At 43.6% G+C, this 19,275-nt stretch overlaps 2 protein-coding genes across 6 annotated transcripts in view; one reads left to right on the forward strand and one right to left on the reverse strand.

Moving 5' to 3' along the window:
• TXNRD3 (thioredoxin reductase 3) overlaps positions 1 to 18,974 on the reverse strand; it is a 79,095-nt gene extending 60,121 nt beyond the window's left edge. The window contains exons 1-2 of the mRNA XM_032269258.1: positions 18,787 to 18,974; positions 2,168 to 2,395 (exon numbers count right to left, since the gene is read on the reverse strand). Coding sequence (XP_032125149.1) covers positions 2,168 to 2,395; positions 18,787 to 18,974 — 416 coding nt within the window. The remainder of the gene's footprint in view (positions 1 to 2,167; positions 2,396 to 18,786) is intronic.
• The window catches only part of CHCHD6 (coiled-coil-helix-coiled-coil-helix domain containing 6), a 241,115-nt gene continuing 240,688 nt past the window's right edge, over positions 18,849 to 19,275 (forward strand). The window contains exon 1 of one of the 5 annotated variants that reach the window (XM_032269231.1): positions 18,849 to 19,059. In XM_032269231.1, the coding sequence (XP_032125122.1) occupies positions 18,973 to 19,059 (87 nt within the window). In that variant the 5' untranslated portion in view covers positions 18,849 to 18,972. Of the gene's footprint in view, positions 19,060 to 19,120; position 19,275 lie in introns of those variants that run through there. The other 4 variants (XM_032269232.1, XM_032269234.1, XM_032269233.1 and 1 more) reach the window with 4 other exon arrangements.

The following is a 19,275-nucleotide window of genomic DNA, read 5'->3' on the forward strand; positions in this document are numbered from 1 at the left end:
AAAGTGCATGGGGTATACAGAGGTCTTTCCTCAACAATCTGCGTCATTTGGCCAAGTAGGTGACTAGAATGACCACTGAAAACTCAGAGTGCCAATTTCTAGCTCTCATTACAATGTAATGACATTACAGTGTAATGTTATTTCCTTGAAAGTTTGTGCACAAATTTAATGAACTTATAAAACTTAAACTATCAGAGTCTTGTGGCAAGGAGGCTGGTACAGCCCTGTAACTTCAAATTCTAGCAGCTCTGGGTTGAAGCTACCCCTGCAGGGCTGGGAGCTGGAGGCAGGTGTGGAAGTGGCTCCCCTAGGGGGCTCCTCCCAGGCCAGGTGCCCAGACAGTTTCCCCATCTGAGCTCAGGACCTGGGCTAGCAGGTGCCAAGCCTCCCCAAGAGGAGACTCTCCTCCCTCCTCACCCACACCCCTTCCTGAGCCTCAGGCCCTGAGTGCCATGGTCAGGTGGGCCACTAACCAGGCTGCCTCCATTCCAGCTCCACGTCCCACACCCAAGGGCCTGGCTGGCCATGCTCCATGGAGCATGACAAGGCCATGTGGGGCCCTGGAAAAAGTTTCATCTTCTGAGCCATGTGGACCTGGTTTCAAATCTTGACTCTGTCTCCTTCTAGCTGTGTGACCTCAGACAAGTCACATGCCCCTTCTGAGCCTCGGTATCCTCATCAGTAAGATGGAAATAGTCCAACTTGCTAGGTTCCTTGGAATGCCATGTGGCATAGTAATAACCATTGATATTTGAGTGTTTCTGTGGCTGGCCAGGTCCAGGCTCATTCCACTCATTGCAGTATATCAATCACTGTGACAAAGATTGCAAAAGAGATTTATTCCCCCCAAGGGCACCAAGCGAGGAGAAAGGAGAACAGCTCTAAAATCCTCCTGCTGGAAGATAAGGTTTAGGGGTATTTATAGGTTAGGGGAGTGAAGTGCTCTAAGGCATGGGGAAAGGTGATTGGCAGCGTGGAAATGAAGCAACACATTCATTCTGCACAAGTGCAGTTGGGGTTCATGGCATTTCATAGCACAGTAGACAGAAAACGGCGGTGGTAGCATGACCTGAGGGTGGAGGTTTTGGCTCTTCGATGTCAAAAAGCCACCTCTCAGGCATTTGTGCAGGCCCAGTTGAAGGGTCAGTGGCCTCAGCTGGTTTGAACTGGATGGGAGCTGCCCCAAGTTCCTGAAAAACAATAATGGAAGTGACTGTGACCTTGGTGACTGGTGAATGTTATCTATAAAGTAGCCAGTGAAGGTTGAGTTTCAGCATTCAGTGGTGAGGCCGTCAGCTACCATGGACTTTAGCTTCATTGAAAAAGGAAAAAAAGTAATAAAAAGTAAGTGACCAAAAGCAAGCAGGCCAGGCAGCCCTGATCAAATTAACCCCTTGGTTTCATTTCCTCTTTGCCAGGTATTGTTCTAAGTCCATTGCATGTATTAATTCATACAATCCCATGTCAATCCCATAAGCAGGTACTGTTCTTATCCCTATGTTACAGATGGTGAAACTGAGGCATGCAGAGATTAAAATACATATATATTATATATTACATATATGTGTAATATATACATATTAAATATACACAATATATTGCATAATGTAATATATATGATATGTAATAATGTAACTTATTATGTAATATATATGTTTATATTATACATGTAATATATAACACTTATGTTTTATATATATATATATATATATATATATATATATATATATATATAAAGCTTTCCTTGATGTCCTCTCTGCTCTAAGCAGGGCCAATGGCTTGCCCAGCCTCAGCCCCTGCCTTTGTTAGGCCCTGTGAGCTCTGATGGTGCTCTGGGCTGCTCCAGAGCTCAGGCTGTGAGCTTTTTCCTGACTGTGGCCACCCACACCTACACTGGCTCTGAGCGTACTGCAGAGCCCAGGGCTCCAAGCAGACAGCTCCTGGGAGCGGGCACAAGCCTTCATTTGAGATGGACCAGGAAGCCCAGCCTCCACCTGAGTCTGGGCTGCCTTTCAGATTACAGCTTTGCGTGCAGGTGTGTGTGTGTGTGTGTGTGTGTGTGTGTGTGTGTGTGTGTGTGTGTGTGTGTGTGTATAGGAAGACTAGTGAGAGAAAATGGGATGCAGGCTGAACAAGCTGTGCTCTGAACAACCTCAGCTACCCTCACTGAGAGTTCTGTGGCCCATTTGGCTTTGCTGCACCAAATGCTCTCTTTTTTACCCTAGAATCCTTGGCCATCTGTATCCACTGCCTCTCCCACTCCAGCCAGTTCCACTCAGGAGAGCTGTGATAAGGGGCGACCTTCTTGTGGCACAGCCCCAGGGGCAGCTGCTGGGGTGCAGAGAATCCCAGCTGTCCCTGGGCTGTTTGGCCAGCTAAGCAGCCATCCGTTCGGCTGAATGGTTAAATCCAGGGCTAAAGCTGAAGCTTAAAACTCTGAAAAGCCAAAAAAAAAAAAAAAAAGGAACCTGGGGCCAAGGCGGCTGATCCTGACTTTCTGCTTGAGTCATTTATGCTTTTCAGCTGATTCATTCCATCTGGAGGCTTTGTTCACACGAGGAATTTCCTGGATGGAGGGAGAGCAGGTGGGAACCAAGCATGGGGACTGGGAACAATGGACGAAGTAGCTTTATTGTCTGGACTCACTCTCTCCCTTTCTGCAATTCACACACGCTCACACACCCACACACACACACACACACTCTCTCTCTCTTTATTCACACTGATGCACTGCACACACATACGCCCTGTCTCAGATGCAGCACACTCACACTGCACATGCAGCAGCCCTGCCACAGCCTGGTCCTGGCAGGAAACAGATGGCTGCTCAAATGGGGTACTTGGAAGGGCTTAGATAAAGGTGTGGGCAGGGCTAGTTTTGTCAGGCAGTGCGTCCAGCTCAGGGAACAAGTTGTTGTGGTCTAAAGCAAACACAGCCATTCTGTGCCCTCTGCCAGGGCCTGGCCTACGGGTGTCTGTGTGACCCACAACTGCCCAGTGTCACTCCTGAAGATTGTTGGAGGCTTCCAGGAAACATTTCCTTTGTTCAGAGAAAGAGGGCTACATAAGGACAGAGCCCTTTTTGCACAGAAGAAGGAACAAGCCATAAGTCTCTATGGCCTTCATTGGTGTTAAGTCTCAGGTGCCCAGAAGGTGAAAGTGGTGGAGGCTTGGCACCTTTGACCTAGATTTCAGAGGATGCACTGGAAAGCCTGAGTGCCCAGGCAGAAGCCTGTCACAGGGGTGGAGCCCCCACAGAGAGACTCTGTTTAGGCAGTGCCCAGTGGAAATGTGGGATTGGAACCCCTGCACAGAGTCTCTATTGGGCACTGCCTAGTGGAGCTGTGGGAGCAGGGCCACCATCCTCCAGACAGCAGAATGGTATAGCCACTGGGTGCATGCAACTCCAGCCTGGAAAAACCACAGGCATTTAACTCTCCACCCCTGTGGCTTTGCTGGGCAGAACCCACATGGCTGCCCAAGGCCTTAGGAGCCCACCCATACACCAGTATGCCCAGAATGTGAGACAGGGAGGCAAGGGAGATCGTTCTGGAGCTTTAAGACTGAATGTCTGCCCTGCTGAGTTTCAGACTTGCGTGGGGACTGTTACCCCTTTCTTTTGGCCAATTTCTCCCTTTTGGAATGGAGAATGTTTACCCAATGCCTGTGTGGGAAGTTAAAAAGTTCCTCTTTAAAGTTTCCTTTCTTGTTAAAGAATAAATCATAAGTGTGCTAATAATACTTTGTTAAGCCCTATCCTATGTAGCTGTTAGACATGCCGTCCTTGTACTTTAACCAAGATATCTGTGTTGGGTGTGCTCACGGGCATGTACCAGCTCTCCGTTGCTTTTACCTGTTTGAAAAAATTTTAAGTTGTTAGCCAATCGGGTTTTAGTTTAGATTGTAAGATCTGGCTCCAGCCAATGGATATCAGACATAGCAGTAAGGATGACCCCAAATGCATAAGGGATAAATTTGTCTGTTTTCCTTTGTTTATTGTACTCTTGTGGCAAAATGGCTAGTGAGAGTACCTTTCCTGCAGTCCAGAAAGTAAAAATTGTGTTGCCGAAAGATCCTCCATCTCAGTGCTAATTTTTCTTTGAGGCACCAAACATCTATTTCCAACAGCCTGTATCACCATTGTATCTTGGAAACAAGTAACTTGTTTTTAATTTTACAGGCTCACAGCTGTAAGGAACTTGCCTTGAGCCTAAAATGAGACTTTGGATCTTGGACTTTTGAGTTGGTGCTGGAACAAATTTAGGCTTTTGGGGACTATTAAAAAGAGATGATTGTATTTTGCAGTGTGAGAAGGACATGAGATTTGGAGGACCAGGGAAGGAATGTTACAGTTGGATGTTTGACCCTCTAAATCTTATAGTGAAATCTGATTCCAAATGTTGGAGGTGGGGCTTAATGGGAGGCATTTGGGTCCTGGGGGTGGATTCCTCATGAATAGATTAATGTCCTCCCTGGGGAAGGATGCATGAATTCTCACTCTACTAGCTCCTGAGAGTTCCGCTGAGAGCTGGTTGTTAAAAAGACCCTGGCCCCTCCCTGTCTCTTTCTTGTTTCCATTCTCACCACGTGGTCTCTGCACATGCTGGCTCCCCTTCACCTTCCCTTAAAAGTGGAAGCAAGCCAGGTGCAGTGGCTCACGCCTGTAATCCCAGCACTTTGGGAGGCCAAGGTGGGCAGATCACGTGGTCGAGATCGAGACCATCCCGGCCAACATGGTGAAACCCTGTCTCTACTAAAAAATAAAAAAAAAAATTAGCTGGGCATGGTGGCTCTTGCCTGTAGTCTCAGCTACTTGGGAGGCTGAGGCAGGAGAATCACTTGAACCCGTGAGGCAGAGGTTGCAGTGGGCCGAGATTGCGTCACTACACTCCAGCCTGATGACAGAGGGAGACGCTGTCTCAAAAAACATAAAAATAAAAACAAATAAATAAAAGTGGAACCAGCTTGAGTCCTCACTAGGAGCAGATACTGGTGCTATGCTTCTTATACAGCCTACAGATCCATGAGCCAAATGGACCAACCTCTTTTCTTTATCAATTACCGAGCCTTGAGTATTCCTTTAAAACAACACAAATAGACTAAGGCCACATCATCAACTGTCTCCAGGGCTGCTCCAAAATCCATTTGCTCCCTAAAGCACAGATTGGACTGGATCCCTCCTCTGCTCCAAAAATCAAGACTTCTCTACTGCCTGCCTTAGGGGTCAGGCTTTGTATCTGGTTTTCAAGACCACTATTTTCATGATGCAACCACACTCTCCATAATCCTTCCAACATCCCATGCACGTAGCACTCTTGGCCCTGTCACATCCCCCGCTAGGTCCCCCCATTTCCTTTACCCCATTAGCCCACTGTTCTCTACAAAGGGGTTCTTGATAATGGTCCAGGGGTAATTTGGGGAAGTCCATTTAGGCCTAATCCAACTCAAAAGCACTGATGACTCAGGCAAACCTTTTACTGAAGATTACATAGAGATGAAAGAGGGGGTTGTATTAGTCCTTTGTGTACCTATAAAGGAATACCTGAAACTGGGTAATTTATAAAGAAAAGAGGCTTATTTGGCTTATGGTTATGCAATCTGTACAAAAAAGCACAGTATCTGCTCCTGGGGAGGCCTTGGGAAGTTTCCACTCATGGCAGAGGCAAAGGAAAGCAGATGTCACATAGCAAGAGAGGTACCATAAGAGAGAGGAAGAGGTGCCCGACTCTTTTGAACAACCAGCTCTTGCATGAACCAATAGAGTAAGAACTTATTACCACAGGGAAGGTACCAAGTCCTTCATGAGGGATCTGTCCCTATGACCCAAACACCCCCCACCAGGCCCCACTTCAACACTAGGAGTCACATTTCTTTTTCTTTTTTAAATTTCTTTTTAAATTTTTTATTTACTTGGACTGTTGGGGAACAGGTGGTGTTTGGTTACATGAGTAAGTTCTTTAGTGGTGATTCGTGAGGTTTTGGTACACCCATCACCCGAGCAGTATACCTGCACACAATTCGTAGTCTTTTATCCCTCACCTCCCTCCCACCATTTCCCCGAGTCCCCAAAGTCCATTGTGTCATTCTTATGCCGTTGCATCCTCATAGCTTAGCTCCCACTTGTGAGTGAGAACATATGATGTTTGGTTTTCCATTCCTGAGTTACTTCACTAAGAATAATAGTCTCCAATCTCATCCAGGTCTCTGTGAATGCCATTAATTCATTCCTTTTTATGGCTGAATAGTATTCCATTATATATATGTTTATATGTAATATATATGTGTATGTATGTACACATACATACCTACATACCACAGTTTCTTTATACACTCGTTGATTAATAGGCATTTGGGTTGGTTCCACATTTTTGCAATTGTGAATTGTGTTGCAATAGACATGCATATGCAAGTATCTTTTTCATATAATGACTTCTTTTCCTCTGGGTAAATACCCAGTAGTGGGATTGCTGGATCAATAGTAGTTCTACTTTTAGTTCTTTAAGGAATATCCATGCTGCTTTCCATAGTGGCTGTACTAGTTTACATTCCTACAGCAGTGTAGAAGTGTTTCCTGTTCACTGCATCCACGCCAACATCTATTATATTTTGATTTTTTGATTATGGCCATTCTTACAGGAGTAAAGTGGTATCACACTGTGGTTTCGATTTGCATTTCCTTGATCATTAGTGATGTTGAGCATTTTTTCATATGTTTATTGGCCATTTGTATATCTTCTCTTGAGAATTGTCTGTTCATGTCCTTAGCACCACTTTGATGGGTTTTTTTTCCTTGCTAATTTGTTTGAGTTTGTTGTAGATTCTGGATATTAGTCTTTTGTCAGATGTATAGATTGTGAAGATTTTTTTCCCACTCTGTGGGTTGTCTGTTTACTCTGCTGACTGTTCCTTTTGCCATGCAAGAGCTCTTTAGTTTAATTAAGTCACAGCTATTTATCTTTGTTTTTCTTGCATTTGCTTTTGGGTTCTTGATCATGAAATACTCGCTTAAGCCAATATCTAGAAGAGTTTTTCCAATGTCATCTTCCAGAATTTTTAGTTTCAGGTCTTAAGATTTAAGTCCTTAGCCAGGCATGGTGGCTCACATCTGTAATCCCAGCACTTTGGGATGATGAGGTGGGTAGATCACCTGAGGTCGGGAGTTCCAGACCAGCCTGACCAAAATGAAGAAACTCTGCCTCTACCAAAAATAAAAAAATAGCTGGGCATGGTGGTGCATGCCTGCAATCCCAGCTACTCGGGAGGCTGAGGCAGGACAATTGCTTGAATCCAGGAGGCAGAGGTTGCAGTGAGCCAAGATCATGCTATCGCACTCCAGCCTGGGCAAAAAGAGTGAAACTCCATCTAAAAAAAAAAAAAAAAAAAAAAAATTTAAGTCCTTGATCCATTTTGAGTTGATTTTTGCATAAGGTGAGAGACAAGGATCCAGTTTAATTCTCCTTCATGTGGCTTGTTAATTATCCCAGAACCATTTGAATAAGGCATCCTTTCCCCATTTTATGTTTTTATTTGCTTTGTTGAAAATCAGTTGGCTCTAAGTATTTGGGCTTATTTCTGGGTTCTCTATTCTGTTCCATTGGTCTATGTGCCTATTTTTATACCAATACCATGCTGTTTTGGTGACTATGGCCTTATAGTATAGTTTGAAATCAGGTAATGTGATGCCTCCAGATTTGTTCCTTTCACTTAGTCTTGCTTTGGCTATGCAGGCTCTCCTAAAATTCTCCTACGAATTTTAGGAGCCAGTATATTTTTCTTATAGGGACCTTCTCAGAAAACAATAAGGGATCAATTAGTTGTTTTCATTAGCTGTGTGTGATGTTACTAGTGCTTACAAGTTGGTTTCCTCTTTCTTCCTACTGAGGGAAGACAGCACCTCTCAGCCTTGGGTGGGGCCATGTGGCCAGCACTGGCCAGGGGAATGTAGAGGGAAGTGGAGGGTCACCCAGATTGGGAAAGCTGGCACTCAGAGCTGCAGTCTTGGAGGCTCACTCTACCCTGCTGACCTGCCCTCAGAAGCCACATGTTCCATACGGTATAGTTCAAGCACAGTGGAGCCTCCGTTAGCCAGGATTTCCCAGCCCCTCCACCGCATTTTGCCTGAATGAGAAATAAAACACGATGGTGTCAAATCCCCAATTTTCCTTTTTTTTTTGAGGAAGAGTCTCACTCTGTCACCCAGGCTGGAGTTGTAGTGGCACGATCTTGGCTCGCTGCAACCTCTGCCTCCCGGGTTCAAGTGATTCTCCTGCCTCAGCCTCCTGAGTAGCTGGGACTACAGGCATGTGCCACCATGTCCAGCTAATTTTTGTATTTTTAGCAGAGATGGGGTTTCACTATGTTGGCCAGATGGTCTTGATCTCTTGACCTTGTGATCTGCCTGCCTAGGCCTCCCAAAGTGCTGGGATTACAGGCATGAGCCACTGCACCCGGCCGCAAAAATATTTTATACAATTCTCCCCACTGTTTTCTTTTAAGAGATAGGGCCACGCTCTGTTGTCCAGGCTGGTGTACAGTGGTGTAATCACAGCTACTGCAGCCTTGATCTCCTAGGCTCAAGTGACCCTTCCACCTCAGCCTCTCAATAGCTGGGACTGCAGGTGTGAAGCCACCATACCTGGCTAAGATTTTAATTTTTTTTTAGTTTTTTAAGTGTTATTTTAGATTCAGGAGGTACATGGGCAGATTTGTTAAAAGAGTATACTGCATGATGCTGAGGTTTGGGCTTCTCTTGATACCATCACCCAGATAATGAACATGGTCCCAATAAGGAGTTTTCCAGTCCTTGTGGAGTCCCCAGTGTCTACTGTTCCCATCTTTACGTCTGTGTGTACCTGATGTTTAGCGCCCACTTATAAGTGAGAATATGTGATATTTGGTTTTCTGTTTCTGTGTTAATTTGGTTAGGATAATGGCCTCCAGCTGCATCCATGTTGCTGCAAAGGGCATGATGTTATTCTTTTTTTTATGGCTGTGTAGTATTCCATGGTGTATATACTCCACATTTTCTTTATTCAATCTGCTGTTGATGGGCACCTGGATTGATTCCATGTATTTGCTATTGTGACTTGTGCTACAATAAACACGTGAGTGCAATTGTCTTTTTGGTAGCACAATTTATATTCCCTTGTGTATATACCCAATAATGGGGATGCTGGTTCGAATGGTATTTCTATTTTTAGCTCACTGAGGAATCTCCAAACTGCTCTCCAGAGGGGCTGAACTAATTTACATTCACACTTGCAGTGTGTAAGAATTCCCTTTTCTCCACAACCTCCCCAACATCTGTTCTTTTTTGACTTTTAAATAGTAGCCATTCTGACTGATGTGAGATCGTATCTCACTGTGGTTTTTCTCTGATAGTTATGTTGAAAAGTTTTTCATATACTTGTTGGCTGCATGTGTGTCTTTTGAGAAGTGTCTGTTCACATCCTTTGCCCACATTTTAATGGGGTTATTTTTTTTCTTGTTGATTTTTGAGTTCCTTATGGATTCTGGATATCAGTCCTTTGTTGAATGCATAATTTGCAATTTTTTTTCCATTATGTAGGTTGTCTGTTTACTCTGTTGATAGTCTCTTTTGCTGTGCAGAAGCTCTTTAATTAGGTCCCAATTGTCAATTTGTTTTTGTTGCATTTGCTTTTGAGGACTTAGTCATAAATTCTTTGCCTAGGTTGATGTCCGGAAGAGTATTTTCTATATTTTATTCTAGGATTTTGATAGTTCAAAGTCTTACATGTAAGTTTTTAATCCATTTTGAGTTAATTTTTGTATGTGGTTGAGAGGTAAGGGTCCAATTTCATTCTCTTGCATACGATTCTCCCAGTTTCACAGTAGTTTTCCCAGCACTATTTATTTACTAAAGAGTCCTTTCCCCATTGTTTATTTTTGCTGATTTTGTTGAAGACCAGCTGATTGTGGTGTGTGGCTTTATTTCAGAGTTCTCTCATTTGTTCTATTGGTCTATGTGTCTTTTTAATTAAAAGAAATGTTTTTGTAGAGATGAGGTCTTACTATGTTGCCCAGGCTGGTATTGACAAAATATATAGATGCTAAGTGTACAGCTTGAAGAGTATTGATAAATGTAGACACCATAGCCACTACCCTAATCAGAATAGGGAACATTTTCATCCCTCACAAACATCCCTTAAGTCATTTTCCTGCCAATTTCCATCCCCCTGCCCAGGCAGCTGTGTTTTTAGTTTTCAGGGAACAAATCTTGTACTTCTTTGGTTAAATTCTTTTTGAAGCTATTGTAAGGGGAAGCTTCCCAATTTCATTTTTTGATTGCTCATTGCTAGTGCATAAAATAAAACTGATTTTTGTTTTTCATACCCTCAACCTTGCTCATCTTGGTTATTAGCAGTACTAAAATGTGTGTGTGTGTGTGTGAATCTCTTGAGAATTTTCTACATACAAGATCGTGTCATCTGCAAATAGAGATAGTTTTACCTTTTTCATTTCAATCTGGAAGACTTTTATTTCACTTTCTTGTCTAACCGTCCTGGCTAGAACCCCCAGTGCAATGTTGAATATAAGTGGAGAAGGCAGACACTCCTGTTTCTGAACTTGCAAGGAAATCTCCCTATTAGCTTTTTCTTTTTCTTTTTTTTTTGAGATGGACTCATGGATCTGAACTTATTGCAACCTCTGTTTTCCGGATTCAAGCAATTCTCCTGTCTCAGCCTCCCGAGTAGCTGGGACTACAGGCATCCACCATCATGCCTGGCTAATTTTTGTATTTTTAGTAGAAATGGGATTTGCCATATTGGCTAGGCTAGTCTCAAACTCCTGACCTCAAGTGATTCGTCTGCCTTGGCCTCCCAAAGTGCTGGGATTACAGGCGTGAGCCACCGCACCCAGCCCCCTTTTGGCTTTTAACATGGACAAAGCAAATTACCTTTCTACTCCACCAGCCCTTTACTTCTTGTTTGTTTCCGAAGACAAACAAGACAAGGCACCTTGTCTGGGCATAGTGGTTCATGCCTGTAGTCCCAGCACTTTGGAAGGCCTAGGCGGGTGAATCACGAGGTCAGGAGATTGAGACCATCCTGGCCAACACGGTGAAACCGCATCTCTACTAAAAATACAAATAATAGCTGGGCGTGGTGGTGCATGCCTGTAGTCCCAGCTACTCAGGAGGCTAAGGCAGGAGAATCACTTGAAATTGGGAGGCAAAGGTTGCAGTGAGCCAAGATCGCACTACTGCACTCCAGCTTGGGTGACAGAGGGAGACTCTGTCTAAAAAAAAAAAAAAAAAAAAAAAAGACACGGCACCTCACATAACTCCCCCATCCAGTACACCCTCCGTACTGGTTGCCAAAGTATTCATTCCAAAAACAAAGTCTTTGAATAACAACAGCTGTTGCTAAATGAGATCCCTTGGTACCAAGCTTTCTGAACAAGTACTCCAGGTAATGTCGGCACCATTCTCACATCCTTCAGGGAACTGAGGCACAGAGAAATTCCATGAATTGCCTGGTGGGAGGGGCCAATCTAGAAAGAAACAGAGCTCAGCCTTGCACCCCATCCCATGTCAGCACTGTGCTGTTCTGCTTAAGAGCTGGGTAATATGGTCACTTTCAGCTTTGAGGAAGGCTTTTTTTCCCTCCTCTTTTTTGTTCTGAAAATTTTCAAATGCATAGAAACAGTGAAAGAATAATATAGTGGACTCTAAAATATATGTCACTTACAGCCACCTAATGTTAACATTTCTTTTCCAAACCGTTTGAATATGAGGTGTAAACATTATGGCACTCCACTCCTAAATATTTCAGCATACATTTCCCAAGAACAAGAAGATGAATATTAATTCCACAGTATCATCTAGGACACTGTCCCATATGTATAGCATTCCCCAAAAACCTAAGTATCTTTTGATAGCTTTGCTGTTATTGGATGCTGTTATTTAGCTCAGCATCCAATCAGGATTCACTGCTGCATTTCAGTGCTATGCTTCCTTCATTTCTTTTAAAAATTGTTTTATTATTTTATTTTATTTTTTAGAGACAGTGTCTCACTCTGTCACCCAGCCTGGAGTGCAGTGGTACAATCATGGCTCACTGCAGCCTTTACTTCCTGGGCTCAAGCCCTTCTCCCACCTCAGCTTCCTGAATAGCTTCGAGTACAGGCACACACCACCACACCCAGCTAATTAAAAAATATTTTTTCCACCCAATGGCTTTAGTATCTTTTGATGATTTTTGCCTCATTCAGTTAATTCTCTGAGGATTTCAAAATGGCAATTTAAAAAATCTCAGATTCCAGTTGCATTTGTTAGCTGGCATTCTCTTTTTGTAGAGAAGAATCTCCCTTTCCCATTCTCTCTGTCACTCTCTCCCTTTCTTCCTCCCTTTCACTAGAATAGACTAATAAATTTAAAACCATTAAATGTGCTATAAGCCATTTCTTTTGGAGATAGGATCTTGCTACATTGCCCAGGCTATCCGTGAACTCCTGGCCTCAAGTGATCCTGCCGCCTCAGTCTCCCAAAGTTTGGGATTATAAGTGTGAGCCACCTCACCTGGCTTTGCCTTTTTAAAGCCACATTTTTTGTTTTATTTTCTATGACATTGACCTTTTGGAAGAGTCCAGGCCAGTTGTTTCCTAGGATGTTTCTGGGTTTGTCTAACTATGTCCTCACCATTAGATTCAGGTTACACTTTTGATGAGAATACTGCACTGGAGAGGTTATGTGTTCCTAATTGTATCACTTGGGGAGGGACATTGTGTCAGATGGTCCCAGTATTTGTGATGCTAAATTTGGTAATTGGTTAAGGTAGTTACTGCCAGGTGTCATCATTGTAGTATGGTTTTCCCTTTTTAATAAATAAATCTGTGGCGAGGTGACAGGGAAGGTGTTGTGACAGTTTCACTCATGGCAGCCTAGGACTGAGTTCCCCCTTCCCTGCAACAGAAACACAATTTCCTTTGGTGCAGGAAAAAATGAGCACAGATGTCTTGGTGGCCCTCTGAATACTCAGTGGCTGTTGGGCCCTGTGGCCAGGTATGGTGGCTCATGCCTGTGATCCTAACACTTTGGGAGGCCAAGGTAATCCCAGCACTTTGGGTGAATAGCCTGTATCCCAACAATTTTTCCACCCAATGGCTTTAGTAGCCTTTGATGATTTTTGCCTCATTCAGTTAATCCTCTGAGGGTTGCAAAATGGCAGTTTAAAAAATCTCAAATTCCAGTTGTACTGGTTAGCTGGCATTTTTTTTTTTTTTTGTAAAGAAGAATCTCCCTACCCTCTTTCTCATTCTCTCTGTCACTCTCTCCCTCTCTTCCTCCGTTTCACTAGAAAAGACTAATAAATTTAAAACCACTAAATCTTCTATAAGCCATTACTCCTTCTAGTCTTCTTGATGTTCAGATTGCCCCACATTTGGCCACTGGGAGCCTAGGAGGCAATTTTTTTCTAATCGAGAACATGCCTGTACCTCAGAAAATTGGGGTTCTGTTGCTGGGAAGGGGAAACTGGGTGCCAGGTAGCCACAAGCAGACCCCTCCAGGGCCTCAGTTTTCTGGGCCTTAGAAAGGGGTAATAAAACTCTAGGATGATTTTGAGGACTCAATGAATTGGTTCTGGATTAACTACATGAAAATCATGTGTGCTTGTGTCCTGGAGCCTGGCACAAAAAAGGTGCTCAAAAAGCTCTGCTTCCTTTCCCCTCCTTTCCTCTGCTTCCCTTGCCACTGCCTTTATCCTCCTCCTACTTTAGACCAATAGTGTTGCGTTATCTTCACCTGCTTGCTCCTCGGTTTTCTCATCTGTGAAGTGGGGATACAGAACACACTGGGTTGTCATGAGGCTTACCTATGCTGCTGTAAGTCTATGGAATTCCAAGACTCCCCAAGGATTCTTCATAATGGGAGTGAGGCCACCAGAGTCTCATGGTCACCCTTGGCTCTCACTCGTTTTGCTGAATTAGTTCAGCACAGATGTCTTGGTGGCCTCTGAATACTTGGTGGCTATTGGGCTTTGTGGCCAGGTATAGTGGCTCACACCTGCAATCTCAGCATTTTGGGAGGCCAAGTTGGGAGGGTTGCTTGAGCCCAGGAGCTTGAGACCAGCCTGGGCAACATAGTGAGACCCCCCCCATCTCTACTATATGTATAAATTAGCCAGGTGTGGTGGCGTGTGGCTATAGTCCTGAGAGGTAGGATTGCATGAACCCAGGAGGTCAAAGCTGCTGTGAGCCGTGTTGGTGCCACCACACTCCAGCCTAGGCAACAGAGTGAGACCATGTCTCAAAAAAAAAATTTGGCCAAGATTATATATATTTAAGGTATACAATGTGATGGTTTGATATACGTATAAATTGTGTAATGCTTATCACAATGAAATTAACAAATCCCTCACCATCCATGCTGTGCTTTTGATCCTCAGAACTTATTCATTCCTTTTTTTTTTTTTTCAGTTGCAATCTTGCTCTGTTGCCAGGGCTGAAGTGTGCAGTGATGAGGTCTGCTCACTGCAACCTGCACCTCCTGAGTTCAAGAGAATCTCCTGCTTCAGCCTCTGAGTAGCTGGGATTACAGGCACCTGCCACCATACCCGGCAATTTTTTTTTTGGTATTTTTAGTAGAGGCAGGGTTTCACCATGTTGGTCAGGCTGGTCTTGAACTCCTGACCTCAAATGATCCACCCTCCTTCGTCTCCCAAAGTGCTGGGATTACAGGCATGAGCCACCATGCCTGGCCAGAACTTGTTCATCTTATAACTAAAGTTTGTACCCTTTGAACATTTCTCCATTGCTCCCACTTCCTAGTCCCTAGTATCAAATGTTCTATTCTGCTTCTATGAGTTCAATGTTTTTAGATTCCACATATAAGTGAGATCAAACAGTTATTTGTCTTTTTGTGCCTGGCTTATTTCACTTAGCATAATGTCCTCCAGGTTCATCCATATTTTCATAAATGGCAGGATTTCTTTCTTTTTTACGGCTGAATAAAACACACGTGTGTGTAAAACATTTTATCTGTTCACTTGTTGATGGACACAGCTTGTTTCCATGTTTTGGGTATTTTGAATAATACTGTAATGGACATGTGGGAGCAGATATATTGCCAAGATTTCATTTTATTTAGATATATAAAAGAAAAACTCGAGACTGATTAAATTTAAGAGTTTAACTGAGTAAAGGACAAGTTACAAATCAGGGAGCCCCCAAATCAGAATAGGTTCAAAGAGACTTCAGTGCTGCCAGTGGGGTTGCAGAGGATTTATGGACAGGAAAAGGACATTCACATACAGAAAATGGATGTGAGATACAGAAATAGCCAGATTGGTTATAGCTGGGTTACAGACTTATTTGATCACTGAGCAGTTGGCCACTTGTGAGTAGTTGAAGTATGTCTTCTGTGATTGGCTGAGACTTGGCTACCTGTTACAAGAGTAGATTATAGTCTGTTTATACGTCCAGTTAGATAACAGCTCACTATTTATGGGGAAACCTTAGGCTGAATTTACAAGGAAGCAGCTTTAGGCTAAAGTTAACTACACAGAAATAGGATTACTAGATTGTATTTACTTTTGGGGGAATTGCCATACTTTCTCGCATAATGGCTCTACAAATTTACATTCCCACCAGCAGGATACAGGGTTCTCTTTTCACCAACACTTCTCATGTCTTCATTATAATACCCATCCTCACAAGTGTGAGGTGATCCTCACCATGGTTTTAATTTGCATTTTTCTGATAATTAGTGATGTTGAGCACTCTTCATATGCCTGTTAGCTATTTACATGTCTTCTTTGGAAAAATGAAGTCCTTTGCCCATTTTTTAATCAGATTTTTATTTATTTTTGCTATTGTGTTTTGTGAGTTCCTTATACAGTATATTTGGATATTAAGCACTTATCAGATACATGGTACACAAATATCTTCTCCCAGTCTGTAGGTTGCCTTTTCAGTTCGCTGATTGTTTCCTTTGCTGTGGAGAAGCTTTTTAGTTTGATGTAGTACCATTTGCTTATTTTTACTTTTGTTGTTTGTGCTTTTGGTTTTATGGCCTAAAAATTATCATCAAGACCAATGATAAGCTTTCTGCCTATGTTTTCTTCTAGGCGTTTTGGGGTTTCAGATCTCACATTTAAGTCTTCAATTCATTTTGAATGGATTTTTGTGTATAGTGTAATACAAGGGTCCAATTTTCTTCTTTTGAATGTGGTTATCCAGTATTTCCAGCTCCAATTATTGAAGAGACTTGTTTTTCCCCATAGTGTGCATATTCTTGGCACCATTGTCAAAGATTAGTAGAAATATATGCACGGGATTATTTCTGGGCTCTCTGCTTTTCTGCATTGATTTATGTGCCTGTTTTTATGCCAGTATCATATTCCTTTGATTACCATAGCCTTGTAATATAGTTTGAAATCAGGAAGTATAATGCCTTCAGCTTTTTGCTTCTTTCTCAAGATTGCTTTGGCTATTTGGGGTCTTTTGTGGTTCCAGATAAAATGTTAAAATTGTTTTTTTCTATTTCTGTGAAAAATGCCATTAGAATTTTGATAATGATTATATTGAATGTGCAGATTACTTTTGGTAGTATAGCCATTTTAACAATATTAATTCTTCTGATCTATAAACATGGGCTATCTTTCTACTTATGTCTCCTACAATATCTTTCAACAGTGTCTTACAATTTTTAGTATACAATTTTTTGCGTAAATCTTTCTTTCACTTCCTTGGTTAAATTTATTCATATTTTATTCTTTTTGGTGTTATTGTAAGTGGGATTGTTTTCTTAATTTCTTTTTGAATAATTTGTTGTCAGAAATCAATACTAGGAAGATTCTGGAAAATTCACACATGTGTGGAAATTAAACAACACACTTTTGAGCAGCCAATGAGCCAAAGAAGAAATCAAAAGTGAAATAAACAAGTATCTTGAGACAAATGAAAATGAAAACACAAGGTACAACTTATAGGATGCAGCAGAAACATTTTTAAGAGGGAAGTTTATAGCGAGAAATACCTGCATTAAGAAAAAAGAAAGACATAAAACAACCTAATTTTATATTTCAAGGAACTAGAAGAGGAACAAAGTAAGCCCAAAAGTTAGCAGACTGAAGGAAATAAAAAAGACGAGAGGAGAAATAGAAACTACAAAAACAACAGAAAGGATCAACAATAAAGATCTATAAAATTACAAACCTTTAGCTAGACTAACCAAGAAAGAAGAGACTTCACATTAACAAAAGTATAAATGAAAGAGGAGACATTACAACTGATACCACAGAAATACAAAAGATCATCATCAGCTACTATGAACAATTATACACCAAGAAACTAGATAACTTAGGAGGAGAAATGGACAAATTCGCAGAAACATACCATCTATCAAAACTGAGTCTTGAAGAAACAGGAAATCTGAACAGACCAATAACTAGTAAGGAGGTTGAATTAGTAATCATAAACCTCCAAGGAAAGGAGACAAAGGACAGCCCAGGGCCAGATCTGACCACACTTTTACTCAGTTTTCCCTGGGCCCCCCACCCCTTACCCCTCTTAGCCTGTCTCCCTCACTTCCTTTCTTCTGAGGTACTCCCCCAGGAAACCACTTGCACCAGAATCCCCTACACTGGCTCTGCTTATAGAGAAGAAGTGGAGGACAGAGGGGGTGGAGTGGGGCGTGCCAATTAAGTATTTTGAATGAAACTAGCAGAAACCTTTGTTCCTAAAGATTCTCTGATCACACCATGTCTGGGATGTTTACTGGCTTCTTCACTCTGCACTGAGCTATTTTGAGTCTCAGAGCCTTACTGCTCTTTCTCATTCATCCTTTCCTCCTCACCCCTTTCTTTCCAAGTTGCCAAAAGGAGCTCCATCTAGTGTTGCCCAGCTCGGTTTCAGGCACACTTTTGCAAATTAAAGCCATTCAGCATCTCAGAGAGACAAAAAGGGGCTTAGTTGAAGGTAGCAGTATCTATGAATGGCAACCAGCTGCGTGCTCCCTTATACATAGGGTCCTGTGTAAGAAGCCTACACACAGTGCCCGGCACACTGCATTCCACACATGGTATGTACACTCCTTGGGCAATGCCTCCTAAATGCTTAGGACCATTCCCTGTCCTCCCGCGGCATTTAGAATAAAACCCACACACAGACCCTGCCTCACAAGACCCGACATGATTTGGGTCCTTACTGCTCCTCTGCCCTCTTCTCATTTTCCAGCCATGGGATGGACGCTCTTTCTCTTTTCCTTCTTGAGAGTCCCAGAAAATGTCTTCCCCTGCCTTTTCCTGTATAAATCCTACTCTCCCTCGGGCTCAGTTCAAAGCTGCTTCTTCAGAGATTGTTCTGGTCACTGAAATAAAAAGAGGCCTCCTTCTGTTCATTTCACTAGTGGCATCACCATGCAGTTTTCTGTGTACTGTCAGTTTACATGGATGCATATTTGGTTTTTCACTTGTTTCCTCCCTTGCACTGTAAACCTCACAAGGGTGGAACACTCGCTGTCTTGAAAGGTGCTGTAGTGCGAGGGCCTGGTCCTTGCTTGCCTGGCGCTCAGCCCCTGCGGCTCTACACGTGTTTGCTGAATGAATGGAGTGGTGAACCCTCAGAAATTTGCCTCCAGATGAGCGCCTTGGCCGTCTCGGCGTCTACTGGCTTCAGAACATCACCCTCGGCTCTCCCTGAAGGGTGAACTCCCAAAGCCAGAACGTGTCCCTGTCCTTGGTACCTATCCTTGGCCTCAGCCTAACGCACTTCTGCAGGCGCTGACCGCCACGCCCCCGCCCCTACAAACGGAAGGACTACAACCCCCAAAAGGCATCGCGACTCCGAGCCATCCGATTGGTGGAGCCTACAACGGCGGCCAATAGAACGTGATTTTGTTGGCGGGTGCCGCGGCTGCACGAGTCCTGGAAAGCGTTGTTGGCCCGGTTACTCCGGAGCCGGGTCCCAGGTCGGGTGGCTGCCCGCTTGCCCGCTAGCCAGCAGCTCGCCATGGGGAGTACGGAGAGCAGCGAGGGCCGTAGGGTGTCCTTCGGAGTGGACGAGGAGGAGCGGGTCCGGGTGCTGCAGGGCGTCAGGGTGAGCAGCGCCGCCTGGGCCGGGGCGGGCACGCGGGCGGGGGAGGTGCGGGGCGGAGCGCTGGGCCAGGGCTCCCTCCACGCGTGAGGGGCGTGGGGTTTGGGAGACGCCGGGGCTCAGGCCAGGACGAAGCTGCGCCGGTACGCGAGCCGGAGGCTGGCAGCCTTGGAGCTTCGCGACACCGGCTTCAGGGAAGGAGTGGATAGCGGGACAAAG

The sequence above is a fragment of the Sapajus apella genome, unplaced genomic scaffold (assembly GCF_009761245.1).
Source record: "Sapajus apella isolate SASKATOON/1434 unplaced genomic scaffold, GSC_monkey_1.0 scaffold190, whole genome shotgun sequence".
Classification (NCBI taxonomy): domain Eukaryota; kingdom Metazoa; phylum Chordata; class Mammalia; order Primates; family Cebidae; genus Sapajus; species Sapajus apella.